This window comes from Sesamum indicum, linkage group LG3 (genome assembly GCF_000512975.1).
Source record: "Sesamum indicum cultivar Zhongzhi No. 13 linkage group LG3, S_indicum_v1.0, whole genome shotgun sequence".
Classification (NCBI taxonomy): domain Eukaryota; kingdom Viridiplantae; phylum Streptophyta; class Magnoliopsida; order Lamiales; family Pedaliaceae; genus Sesamum; species Sesamum indicum.
In genome coordinates this window covers 4,009,867-4,022,874 of record NC_026147.1, presented here as the reverse complement: position 1 = coordinate 4,022,874, position 13,008 = coordinate 4,009,867, and the positions used below count along the sequence as shown (strand labels likewise).

At 36.1% G+C, this 13,008-nt stretch overlaps 1 protein-coding gene across 1 annotated transcript in view; it reads left to right on the top strand.

Moving 5' to 3' along the window:
* LOC105157405 (serine/threonine-protein kinase ATM) overlaps positions 1 to 13,008 on the top strand; it is a 42,739-nt gene that overhangs the window by 26,280 nt on the left and 3,451 nt on the right. The window contains exons 46-70 of the mRNA XM_020692697.1: positions 249 to 356; positions 1,018 to 1,065; positions 1,158 to 1,262; positions 1,393 to 1,479; positions 2,197 to 2,508; positions 2,630 to 2,745; positions 4,090 to 4,156; positions 4,232 to 4,306; positions 4,562 to 4,681; positions 4,980 to 5,144; positions 5,229 to 5,327; positions 5,818 to 5,969; positions 7,286 to 7,487; positions 7,619 to 7,666; positions 7,781 to 7,864; positions 8,484 to 8,567; positions 9,243 to 9,323; positions 9,452 to 9,541; positions 9,633 to 9,695; positions 9,962 to 10,102; positions 10,194 to 10,250; positions 10,944 to 11,003; positions 11,186 to 11,280; positions 11,579 to 11,687; positions 12,368 to 12,457. Coding sequence (XP_020548356.1) covers positions 249 to 356; positions 1,018 to 1,065; positions 1,158 to 1,262; positions 1,393 to 1,479; positions 2,197 to 2,508; positions 2,630 to 2,745; positions 4,090 to 4,156; positions 4,232 to 4,306; positions 4,562 to 4,681; positions 4,980 to 5,144; positions 5,229 to 5,327; positions 5,818 to 5,969; positions 7,286 to 7,487; positions 7,619 to 7,666; positions 7,781 to 7,864; positions 8,484 to 8,567; positions 9,243 to 9,323; positions 9,452 to 9,541; positions 9,633 to 9,695; positions 9,962 to 10,102; positions 10,194 to 10,250; positions 10,944 to 11,003; positions 11,186 to 11,280; positions 11,579 to 11,687; positions 12,368 to 12,457 — 2,658 coding nt within the window. The remainder of the gene's footprint in view (positions 1 to 248; positions 357 to 1,017; positions 1,066 to 1,157; positions 1,263 to 1,392; positions 1,480 to 2,196; positions 2,509 to 2,629; positions 2,746 to 4,089; positions 4,157 to 4,231; positions 4,307 to 4,561; positions 4,682 to 4,979; positions 5,145 to 5,228; positions 5,328 to 5,817; positions 5,970 to 7,285; positions 7,488 to 7,618; positions 7,667 to 7,780; positions 7,865 to 8,483; positions 8,568 to 9,242; positions 9,324 to 9,451; positions 9,542 to 9,632; positions 9,696 to 9,961; positions 10,103 to 10,193; positions 10,251 to 10,943; positions 11,004 to 11,185; positions 11,281 to 11,578; positions 11,688 to 12,367; positions 12,458 to 13,008) is intronic.

The following is a 13,008-nucleotide window of genomic DNA, read 5'->3' as shown; positions in this document are numbered from 1 at the left end:
AAAGAATTCTTAGAATGATGTCTACATGCTCAAAATGATGGGATGTGAAGGGGCTTAGAGTTCTGAAAAATATCGCTCAAGCAGCCTCCTTAACAGTTTCACTGCTGAACTCAGAGAAGTAACATATTGAAACAAAAAGACAATAACCATATAATCTCATCTGGCTTGCACCAGTACACCATATATGTTAGCTAGATGATTTCAATGAACTCACCTACCGTGTCTAACCAGATTTATGATTTCAACAGCATAGTAAGCTTCCTAGCTCAGGGTTGAAGTCACGTTCTGCATCAGCAAAGATGAAGGATCTTGCAGCTTCATCGGGATTAGTGGCTTCAACATTACTGTGGGATAAGGTCTGTGTTTCAGCTTTTTACCTCAGATACAATAGCTGTAAATATGTTCAATCTAGAATTTTTTTTTCTTCTGTGTAACAAGTTAGAGGGTTGACCGATGTCCAACTGAATTCTTATCTCGAGAAGTTGATTGATACTCACTGCATGCATATATTTTCATTATGATTACACTACTTCTGATGTTCAGCTCTTTATTGTTTAGCTAAAGCTGATCAAAAGATATCACCAGTAACATTTTCTACCAAGCAGTCCAACTTTGAAACCTCTCTGCTTTGTTTGACATTTAAATAATGGCCACAGAAACTTGAGGGATGGAGAGATTCTTTTGGTGCTAAATGTATATGGAATACTGATTCAGTCATGTCTAGGCGCTATGAAAGTTCTATCTTAGAACTTATCTGGATAGTTTCTGACTGTACTGCAAATATCATTCCCAATTCTCAAGATAATGCAGAATATGCGAAAATTCATTTATTTAATCTCATTTGAGTTTTAACAGCTTTCTGAAGGAAAGGTTGATGCTTAGAATATATAATTTCTAACCCCTCTGGTGATTAAATGATAGCTTATTTGCCTTCAGCATCTTTTTTTTCTGCCTTTCTCCTGCTCCTCTACAATAGGTTGCAAGTGTATTTCCTTATAGGTTGGTATCCTTGACCAGGTTTATTGGCTTGCTCTGGATTACCTTGTAGTAGCAAACTCTGCTATTGTGAGTATGACTTCAGCTTCTTTGTCTTGTTTTCAGTATCTTAGGTTGCTATTTCCTGTAATCTGTCTTTTGCTTTATTATTGTGCTTGCAGGATTGTGGCTCTTACTTTACTGCTTTTCTTTACGTTGAGCACTGGTGTGAGGAGCACTTTAATAGCCTCAGATTAGGCAGCCCAGATTTTTCTCATCATGAAACAGTATGTTTCACTTGGTGCCTTTCTGGAAATGATATATGTGATTGGTGTACTTTATGAATCTCCATGTTCCATTATACATAATATACACACTGAAGTGCAGAACTTGCTTACTTTTCTCTCTGAATGTCAGTTGCCGCCCCATGTTGAAATACTTGTCGCAGCAGTCACCCAAATCAATGAGCCTGACAGTATCTATGGGATTATTCAATCTCACAAGGTTAGTTGACCATGTCTTTATGAGTTAAACCAAAATCGAAATGCTCCATAGGGAAGAGAGCCATGAAAATAGTAAAAAGTGCCTTTGTTTCTGTTGTTCTGTTATGTAATATCTTTAATTAGTTCAAAATAATGTCTTGAAGGTTCTTCCTTTACAAATGTTTACTGGTTTATTTGTTTAAGCTCTTTAGGATATGGTTGTCAAGAAAAAAATCTGTGGCTTTGAAACTTTTAAGGTGGGCATCCATAGATACTATGCCATCACATGCATATAATATTAATTACATCATTGTCAAATATTGCGGATGCTATCATTTGTATATTATGATTTCATTTATTTATATGATATTGTTTTGTTTTCCCTACTAGTTTGAGTAATTGTTGTATATTCTTGTTTTAATGATTAAGGCGGTGCAGGTGTTGTTTTAGCTCCTGATTAGAGGTGCCTCCATCATGAGTTCTTATGTCTAAGAAATCCACTATAATTTGTTGTCCCATGCCCATTATGACCTTTCCTTTTCTTTTGGTATTAAACTGTTCAAATACTTCTAGATTATCTAGTAGGATCGATGAACCTTATGGTAGTATTATAGTAAAAGCTAAGCTCATCATCATGGAGAATGATGGTTACAAAGCATACCATTTACTGTACCCGCTAATATGTTGCCAAAGTCTGCCCGAACATAATGACAGTGTATTGTTATCTCTTGATTTGCAGTTGACATCTCAGATAATCACTTTTGAACATGAGGGTAATTGGGGTAAAGCACTTGAATATTATGATTTGCAAGTACGCTCTGAGCCAATTGCGGGAATAAGTGGTTCTACCTTTTCTTCTGAGAATACTCAACAGGCAGAACATGCAGACTTCTCTAAAACAGAACATGGCCAGATACAAAAGAAGCCTTATAAAGGACTAATTAGATCCTTACAGCAAATTGGCTGCACTCATGTATTGGATGTTTATTGTCAAGGATTGACCTCTCAGCGAGGCCGGTTTCAACATGATTTAGAATTTACCGAGCTGCAGGTTTCATATACTTTTTGCTTTAAACTGCTGATCAGTTTGGTCACTGGTCCTCGCATCTCTCTTTCTTATTTTGTGTTATTGCATGAACGAGTTGTTTTGCTGTCTTCCCTATCTTGTGCAGTATGAAGCTGCTTGGCGTGCAGGAAACTGGGATTTCTGCCCACTTTATTCTGGTGCTGATGCATCAGGTCCATATCAATTCAGTGCTGGACATCATTTCAATGAAAAACTGCACAGGTATTATGTTTGTATCTTAAATCCAGCTAGATTATGATTTATTCAAGTGTTTCTTATTCCGGAATGATGTGAACCTCCATTTGCTCCGTATGGTATACTGCTTTGTCGACACGCTTGTATTAATATGCATGTATATGAAGATATTACAGTGGTCCAGAAGGATTGGTTATGAGAACCTTTTCCTCCCTCTCTCTCTCTTAGGCCCTCTTATAGGCCGCCAGGGGCAGGGTCTGTTGTACTGGAAACCGAGTATTATGAACAGTACTGCTATGGTCTTTAAGATTGATTATTCACTCTCATGATACTTCTTCTTATGGTCTCCTACCTCTTCAGGTTTCCTTCAACTCATCCCAGTTATTAGCTGGTAGATTCAAAGCCTTTGCCGAAGCCCTTCTATGAAGAGTCTGTTAAAAGATTTTCAATGTTATAAGGAGTTTTAAGCTTTAAGTTTTAGGGGAGACTTATCTTTGTATTCCATTCATTCTTTCTCTTGCTCTTACCATTTATTTTTAGTTTCGTTTTAAAGGGAAAATGACAGTAACTGACATTGAATTTAACAAATTGTAGGAAATGAACAGAACTTGCAACTTCTAGTTGTTGATAATATCTATGCTAGCACTTTAGGTTTTTTAACTGTCAGCCTCCCTCTTCTTTCCCGCATCTTTCATATGCTACTTATTGTGCTGCGCTATTCAAAAGTTCATCGACATCTTTCCATCTCTTGTAGGTGAGCACATTTTGCTTAGAGATGTCCAAGGATTTTTATAATATAATTACATCTGCAGGAATCTTACCTTTACTCTTTCAGTCTTTTCTTGTGAACATTGTTGCACAGATTTCCTTCTATTAATTTGTTTCACCTTTTGGCAATGGCAGAAAACCAGGAAGTAATAAGAACTGTCACATTTTTTCGAGACCATTTCAATGATTCCCTGTATCCTTTTAACTATATGCTATTGAATGAAGTAGTTAAACGACTTCCATTACCATTAGAGTATGATGCTGAATGGACATATGGCTGTTCTGTTGTTAGACACATAAGTGGTTAACACTTTAATTCTGGGGCTGTTGCATTCTTCCTTTTCTTCTGTCTCTATGCAATTATTTCTATGATTCTTACATTTCAATTTATTTATAAATTTTGGGAATCCCACTTTTCTGATACTTGATCTGTGATGATTTGATCCTTATTCATGTGGGAATAACATACTGGGTTGAATCATTCAAGTAACTTTACAAACTCTCGAAACACACCTATCATAGACTAGCACAAGACATATTGCATGAACTTGCTGTGTCCTGCCATCAATTGAATGCTGACATTCTCTACTTGCTGTTGTTCAGCTGTTTGAGAGCACTACAAGAAGGCGAATTTGATGAATTTCATACGACACTGAAAAAGTCAAAGCAGGTTGGTAGATAGTAAACTCTTTTATATGACTAATACCTCAACTTTTGAAATGTAATATTATTACATCTCCTTCAGGCTCTTTTGATGTCCATCTGCCATGCGAGTAAGGAGAGTACTGAGTACATATACTCAACCATAGTTAAGCTTCAGGTACTTCTCCAAGCAGCCTGGTCGCCTATATTTATTCATGGTTTTAAGATTACCCATGTTTGTTCTGCTTGGGAGGTGGAAGCCGGCTGAAGCTTCGTTCATGGACTCATATGAGTCCCTTCGATTTCAGATACAAATAACTGTATCTCTGTAATCTAGTTACAGTCAAGGATTTGAGATTTCAAAATTTTTAATAGTTTCTGGACAATCATCTTACATGGGACTATATTTATTTGGTTTCGTTTTACTTGCCAGATCTTTTATCATCTCGGAATGGCATGGGGTTTACGCTGGAGTTCACCATGTGAAAATTTTGATTCTTCTTCCGACAGACAGAAACTTTTATATGAACCTGTAGTTCCCTCATCGGACCGGGTATTGTTCCTTTCACTAATTTTAGTATCTATCAGCTTCTGTTTAAAAGGTTATTTCACATTTCCGTATTGGAATATATTTTGGACTTTCTGGTTAAAAATCTATTTGTATGCTAACAACGAAGGCATATCTAATGCTTTAAGCTCTTTGCCTCTGCCGTATCCCTTTATTCTATATTATGCAATAACTTGGGATGAGCATGTTTTTACTTCAAGTTAAATGTCAGTGTCTGGGGACGAGATGTTGAAAAAACAATTTTCAATATAAGATTCACTAACCTCTGAATTTGAATCTACAGTTGCAATTGCTACATACAAATTGGAGCTGCATTTTGAAACAAACAGATTTACATATGAATTTGCTGGAACCTTTTATAGCATTTAGAAGAGTCTTGCTTCGGGTTTTAAATTCTATGGACAGTACAGTGCATCATCTTTGGGAATCAGCATCTGTTCTGCGTAAGGTATTCTCTAAATTGTTTGTAATTTATGTTAGAATAAACCAGAGCAGAGCACACTAAGCCGGTTGTTTGGTTGTTCATCTACAGGGCTCTAGGATTTCACAGGCTGCTGCAGCCTTGCATGAATTTAAGTTTCTTTGTTCTGGGATGGGAGAAGGATATTCTAATTTGTACTGGCTTGGAAGGGTACATACTTTTTCTCTAGTCTTTTAGATTCATTGAACAAGAAATGCATCTAGTTTTTTGTGCTTCCTGCACTTGTACAAAAGGATTATAGTACTCTAGGGTTACGTAGCTTTTTCAAAATTTCATCTGCCTGAAATGATTAACATGCTTTTGGACGAACAAGTTCGTTCTTGATATGTTATGAATTATCACACTGTTACATGCTCTGGATGATGTGAACTCATTTAATCTGAACCTTTCCATGTTTCTCTCACCCACTAAGCTTGAACTCCGGTATGGGTGCGAACAGTGGGTGATTCCCTTACATTTTCCTGAGGGACAATAAATTTGTAGGATAGCCTTCACTGATGATTCTTGCATTAGGCATTAGGTGTTGTGTTCCGTTGAGTGTGTTAATGTACCATGTAGCTCCCTCTCTTGGCTTCTCTCTCCAATTCTAAGTTGACATCATTGACTAGAAATTAACATTTGTTAATCTTCCTTCTTAAAGCTAGAAGAAGCAAAGCTTCTCCGTGCCCAAGGTCAGCATGAGATGGCAATCAACCTTGCAGATTATATTTCACAAAATCACTGCTTGAAGGAAGAGGCTGCAGATGTATTTCGCTTAGTTGGAAAATGGCTGGCGGAAACTCGATCTAGCAAGTTAGTAATATGCCAATCAACTCCATATTATACATTTGATAGCATACTCCAATAATGGTTATTTCTTTCCGAGTTATGGGGGAATTAAATTACCTTAATTTAGTCATTGACTGGTAGCCGAAAAAGAACCGAGTAAAAAACCTTTATGCAATGCAGCAAAATTCAACTTGAAATAGTGAAACATGAAATATGATATTTTTATATTTGCATTACCTTTAGACACGTCCAAACTCGGTGATGATTAAAAGGCCAACTCAAAAGTGAACAAATGCAATCCTAACTAAATAACTTTCTTTATAACTAAATTGAGCAGCTCTAGAGTGCTAGAATAGAATTGAGTAGCTCATTTTAGTCACTCGGCAATGAAACTCAAATAGAACAATCCATCTTTTTAATCCTTTTTCCCCTTCTCTTCTTGCTTATTTCAAGATATTTTCACCATTAAAATGGAATCCAATAAATAGTGCCCTCAATCTTCTATACTGAAAATAAGTCGGAGCATAACTTAAATTTAGAATATCGTGTCTAATTATTTTTCTTGTTGGTGCTCCATTCTGGGCCGGCTAATAGATGGTTAAGATAACTCCTGATTCGAAGTCTGTTGCACTTGTTTGGCTATAAAATATCTGAAATTGGTGACAACAGAAATCACTTTAACAGCATGATTCTGGTACATAAGATCTAATATTGCATTTCAAACAGCAAAGTCTTGGACTGGTACTTTAATCTATTATTCTATTATAGCCTAAGCAATCGATACTTACTCAACACCAAAGGTTTTAGGAAATGGGAATTATTTGAGAAGAAAAACTCTGATTCTCTACAATATATGCTGATAACAAATCTTAACTACCGCTAATAGTAACTCCTGTACGTTGATAATTCATAACCCTTGGTTCTCTCCTTTGTTTTGCTTGTGGATAAATCTTGTATATGGGCCTGCCTGGTATTGTAAGTGAAGTATAATGATAAAATATGAGCCCCGTGAGTCATGAATATCTTAAACCAAAAGGTAGCCTTTGGTTGGTTGTTGTCAGTGTTTAGTGTCTAAGTAGACACTATATAAAATACCTTTCTGTAAGTACTTAATTTCCTTATTGCCAAATGGGACATAAGATCTATAGCTGATGTCCCGGATAGACCAACTGGATTAGTATCGCAAAGTTGAAGTTGATTAACCTCTTCAAGCCTTAGCAAACGTAATCACCTTAAAGCTGATCTTTGAACACATGTCAAATTATATCTATATACATCTCTATATATTCCATATTCTCCAAGTTGATAAATTGCTTGAACTCTCTGTGATGCTGCTGCAGTTCCAGGACTATATTAGAGAAGTACCTGAAACAAGCTGTTAATCTAGCTGAGGATTGCAAGGCTACAGACAAGTTATCAATACAGAAAAGAAACCAAATGCATTTCCATCTTGCTCATTATGCAGATGCTCTTTTTCGTAGTCACGAAGAGAGACTAAGCTCCAATGAATGGCAAGTAGCAATGCGGTTACGCAAACACAAGGTATGTGCTATATATGATGCATATGCATAAAGAAAGGATCAAATAGTTTAGAAGAAGGTAAAGGGCTATAAAGGTGGCAGTTAATAAGTTTATTTTGTAATTGAAATTCGGAATGTATTGATGACATGCAGAAAAAAGAGTTAGAGGCACTAATCAAGCGTTTTAAGAGTATGGCAAAGGCAAGTCCCGTTACTTGTTTGTTCTTTCAGATCATTCACTTGCAACATGCACTGGTAGTTGAGGAAATCCTCAGCTATATGATTAGCTTGATATGGTTTCCATGTGGATTCTAGGGAGACAAAACTGACTATTCACTAAAAATACAAGAGCTGCAAAAACAGCTGGCTATGGACAGAGATGAAGAAGTGAAGTTGCAGGTATGCTGATGGAAGTGTTATTAGAATTTGGCCTGATTTTTATGAGCCGATTCATGTCACATCCTCGTTATGTAATTGAAGTGTGCAATTCAAGAAAATCCTGAGGGGTTTGTCAATTTTAGTTTCATAGTAAGAGGTTTGATGGATCATGTGAAGCTGTAGTAAGTGGGTGCGGCCTTCTTGAGTGCCTATTTTTGATGTCTTGAATTACACTTATAATAATAACAGTGACTTTTTGAAAATTGAGTTTGGTCCTTCACTTTCATTACATTGATGTGGATTGCGCATGGAATAGCAAAGGAAACTTTCCAGACACTTATAGTTTGTGCTATAATTAGACAACATCTTGCTCTGAATGCAGTAGCTAAGGGTAAGATTTGGGAAAAAGAACCAATTGTATGGGAAATACTTCAGGAGGAAGTTACTGGTCCACTTTCCTCTTTTGATTTTAATTATTCACAGAAGGTGTTGTTTCCTTTGCTACACTGGTTAAATGGATCTACTTGAATTTTAACTGCTGTGAACCGATTTTGCAATGTTATTGTATTGAGCTGAAGCTGATTTTGTTTTTTACGGCAAAATTATGCTAATATTTGGGTGTTTTACCTTTGCTACCCAGGAAGACAGGGACAATTTTCTATGTACAGCGTTAGAAGGATACAAGCGATGTTTGGTCATTGGTGAAAAATATGACATCCGAGTGGTATGTACTAACTACTCACGTTTGTGTTTCCAGCATCTCATGCAGTATACAATTGAAAAGAGTTTCATCTTATAAATATTTCAGACTTCCTGCTTAGTTCTCATAACTTGAAATCTAGTACTTCAGCTATCATTTTTATGGCACCACCATCAGGTGAGAGTTGGAAAAGATCTTATTGCATTCTATATTTTCACTCAAGAACAAATGGTTGAAAGTCCTCATTCGAACCGTGATTAAACAAGGATGCTTTTGGGACGTAATACAATTTTAGGGAAAAGGTTTATTATTTAAGGGCACCGCGAAAAGGAAATGGGAACATTCAAATATGTATTAAAATTTGGGTGTCAATACATCTTGATGGTGAATACTCCAACTATTACTACTTCGAGAAACAATATTATTTCATTTATGAATTAGACATAGTTCATGAGGTAATATGTTGTTCGTTAACATAGACGATCGTTATGTGTATATTTAATGATTGTCATGTGTTTGGACGTTTTGCTTAATGTATTGGGAAGAATTCAGGATTCCAGTTGTCATTTTCTTGGACCCAATTACTGGCTTTATTGCAATTGATAGCATTGTTTTGTTTGTCTATGTTTCTTTCTTTACCTCAATTGCCTTGTGTGAATGTCAACTTACTAGAATTGACAAGTGTTTGTGTACTTTTAGGTATTTCGACTTGTTTCCCTATGGTTCAGTCTTTCAACTAGACAGATCATTGTGGATAGCATGCTTAGCATTATCAAGGAGGTAAAGTAATGAAAATATGTTACACTGAGTTATTAGTATGAAATATTCCCTCTTTAATTACTGAAGCAATAGAAAATCTCCATCGGCCCATAGTTTACATTGGTTGAAGTCACGGATCTATGTACTAGGTGCAATCTCACAAGTTTATTCTGTTGGTATACCAAATTGCATCACGGATGGGTGGCGCAAAGGACTCGTTTGGACCTACAAGCTTTCAGGTTTGTTTTTTATGCTGTATCATTCATCTTTTGTTGACACATCTTTTTAATTTTCAATCCTTCTTCTTTGGAAACTGGTTGGCTATTGCAGTTTGCATTGCTTTCTCTTGTGAAGAAGATGGCCCTTGACCATCCTTATCATACAATATTTCAGGTATTTTGTTCTTGTAATTTTTTGAGAAGATGACCTTAAAGTTGCAAATTTTTGGTATCTATTTTGCATATCAGTTAGACTTCTAATATTCTTCTTTTAAGTAGTTCTGCAGTTGGTATCTCTAATTTATTTGCATGCCCTACATTCGTTTTGCTAGTTATATTGTGCTTTCAGAAGTTAATTGAAGTTATTAGTGCTATCCTATAGTTCTATCAATGTGCAAAATTTTAATGCCTCGTGTGCATTCTTGTTCTGTTGATTATCAGCTGCTAGCTCTGGCGAATGGTGACCGCATCAAGGACAAGCAGCGCAGTAGAAACTCATTTGTGGTGGATGTAGATAAGAAGATCGCTGCAGAAGATCTCTTGAGAGAGCTATCATCTTACCACGGAGCTATCATCAGACAAGTATAGCTCTTCTAGTTCTGGTGTTTCATTTATTGTGTATGTGTTGTAGTATGCATCCTCAGTCTTTTACTTGTTCCCTTTTGCTACTCAGATGAAGCAAATGGTAGAGATATACATTAAACTTGCAGAAATGGAAACAAAGAGAGAGGTAACAAACTGTAACTGGTTCTTGTTCTTTCTTAAAGTCAGTCGGTTATGTCAGGCCTTGACAAGTTGAACAAAGATTTAAATGGATGTACAATTTATGTCGAAGTTAAAGTATGTCTTTCATACTTAATTTTTTTATTCGTTCTTAAATTTTCGTTCCTATCGTGAATGTATCCTAATTTTCTAATTGATTAATATAGCTCTATCATTTGAGCAAAGTCAAGATCATAATTTTATTTGCACCTGTTGAAAATTTGAATAGTTTTTATTTTATCAACTGTAAACTCGTGAAATAACTTTTAATAAGTTAATTTGGTTACATGTTCTCGAAGTATCCATATGAAAAACACATCAAATTGCCCTCATTCATTTAGAAAACTTTATTGTTTGATTTTTATGTAAATTTAAAATTTGAGAACTTGTATTTTTTGAAGCTTGTTATGAAAAAGGTAACACATACTTTAATGTTGAGACCCACACTCATTCGATGTTTTGGGAATAACATGGTAAACGCCAACGGGTATTCTATGGGTAGGGTTCAGGTACATAAGTGACATATGGTTACTTAATGGGTATGGATTCGGTTAGGGTAATGCCGACCCATTGACAGGCCTACGAGTAGTTTGTGTACCTATTCCTGCTACCTGGGACATCTTGAACCATCAACCATATAACTTTGTCTTATTTTGAACAGGACACCAACAAAAGAGTGACTCTGCCGAGAGAACTCCGGAGTGTTAGGCAACTTGAGCTTGTAAGACTGTCTTTTCCCTTTTCTTCATTTGGTTGGTTATAGATATCAAAATACTAGACAGTCATTTTATTGTTATTACCAGTACACCAGCATCATTTTCTCTTTGATTAGTAGCATCATTAACAAGAACCAAAGGTGACTGCCTAACAGAGATTTCTGAGTGCATGATTATGGCATTTCAGGTTCCGGTTATAACATCTAATTTTCCTGTTGACCGGACTTGTCAATATCCTGAAGGATCTTTTCCCCACTTTAAAGGGTTGGGTGATTCAGTCACGTAAGTATTTACACTGTCTGGATTTTGGTTTTGTGTAACAACTCAGAGGACAATGTTTTTTATGGTGGTGAAAGTACTAAGGAAATATTTGCACAGTATTGTTTTTAGAAATATTTCTTGATCTATGGACTTAATTCATGCTTTTTCTGATGATAATAAATATTGAAGCTATCACAATGATTAGTTATAGATTTCATCCTGAAACTGTAACTCCAATACCTTCCTTGGAAAGAAGCTTCTCATATATACTATCCACCACCACTTCTCGTGCTGATATTCTGTTTCTGGAAACATGCAGCATAATGAATGGTATAAATGCCCCAAAAGTGGTGGAGTGCTTAGGTTCTGATGGCAAACGTTACCGGCAACTCGCAAAATCTGGCAATGATGACCTGAGACAAGATGCTGTATGAATTCAGATCACTTGATCTTCTTGTGAATCATATTTGCCATTGGATTGGTGATAATTAGTTAACTTAATGTTGGTCATATTGTGGTTGGAGGAATATACTGTATGATAGCTCAGTAAATTGATGTGCATTTATCTCACCAAAGTTAAGGAGTTCAGATGAAATCCAAGCTGCAGGTTTTTGTGAAATTTGATTTTCAGTACACCCTGTGCCTTTGAGTTCCCAAACTTCTACCTTGTACACCTAACCTAGGCCATGTCTTCTGGCTTCAGACAGAAAATAGAACATAAGATGTAAGGTGATCATCATTGGAAGGTGATCTGCTTGTTTTCTGCGTTGATCATATATGATTTGTTGCTCGTGTAGAGTGTTTTTGCAGAACCTGTTTGATCCATATAATCAAAGTTCATTGAGAAACCATGGGTTTGTCCACTGTATGCTTCTGGTTCTTCTGTCTTGTTTAAGACTTGAAGTTGAAAGGACTGGTCGCATCATATCTGTCAATATATTAATATTCATCCCCTTGACCAACCAAACTTGAATTTATCGTTTTCTGTGTGCACAGAGTAGTATGTTAAATAAATGCCTGTTTTTGAATGTTCATTTGTTTTTATCAGACTCAGAAGTGTTCAACTGTTTTTATTTTCCCTTACACAAATTTTGTGAATACCATGCAGGTGATGGAACAATTTTTCGGTTTAGTCAACACTTTTTTGCAGAACAATCGTGACACATGGAGGAGAAGACTTAGGATACGTACATACAAGGTATTTTCCCCATCTAAAACAATCAAATTGTCTTGCTCAGTTTTGCAAAAGCTCCTCTGTTCATTACAGGTATAGTAAATCCAATATGAGATGGGTTTCAGAATGTCTTTTAAACACTAAATGGGTTCACAGTTTTAAATATTTGCAATGTGTCTATTGGATCTTCAAAAATAACCTTGCACGGTTCTTATCTTGTTTATGGGTTTCCTTGAGTCAACTACAGAGACCTTTAGAATCATGTAGCATGTGAAATTGTTACTTTGTATGCTGTTCCATTTTGTCCTTGTTAAAATATGACTTCTCATTGTTGCAACACTGTTATTATGATAGCCATTACTTTAGATTCATGCTTACGCACCACAGTTTCAATGTAGAACTTTTTCTCTGCATTTTAAGTTGGAGGAAATTGCAGTCAATAGTTCTTAAATAACTCATTAAGCTAGGAAATTTTGGGTTTGTACCAGAGGAGATAGTTATTGGCAGCTGAAGAATGTTGATTGTGATTTTCCGCGGTACTTGAATAAATCATAATATTCCTTTCCACGACCTCT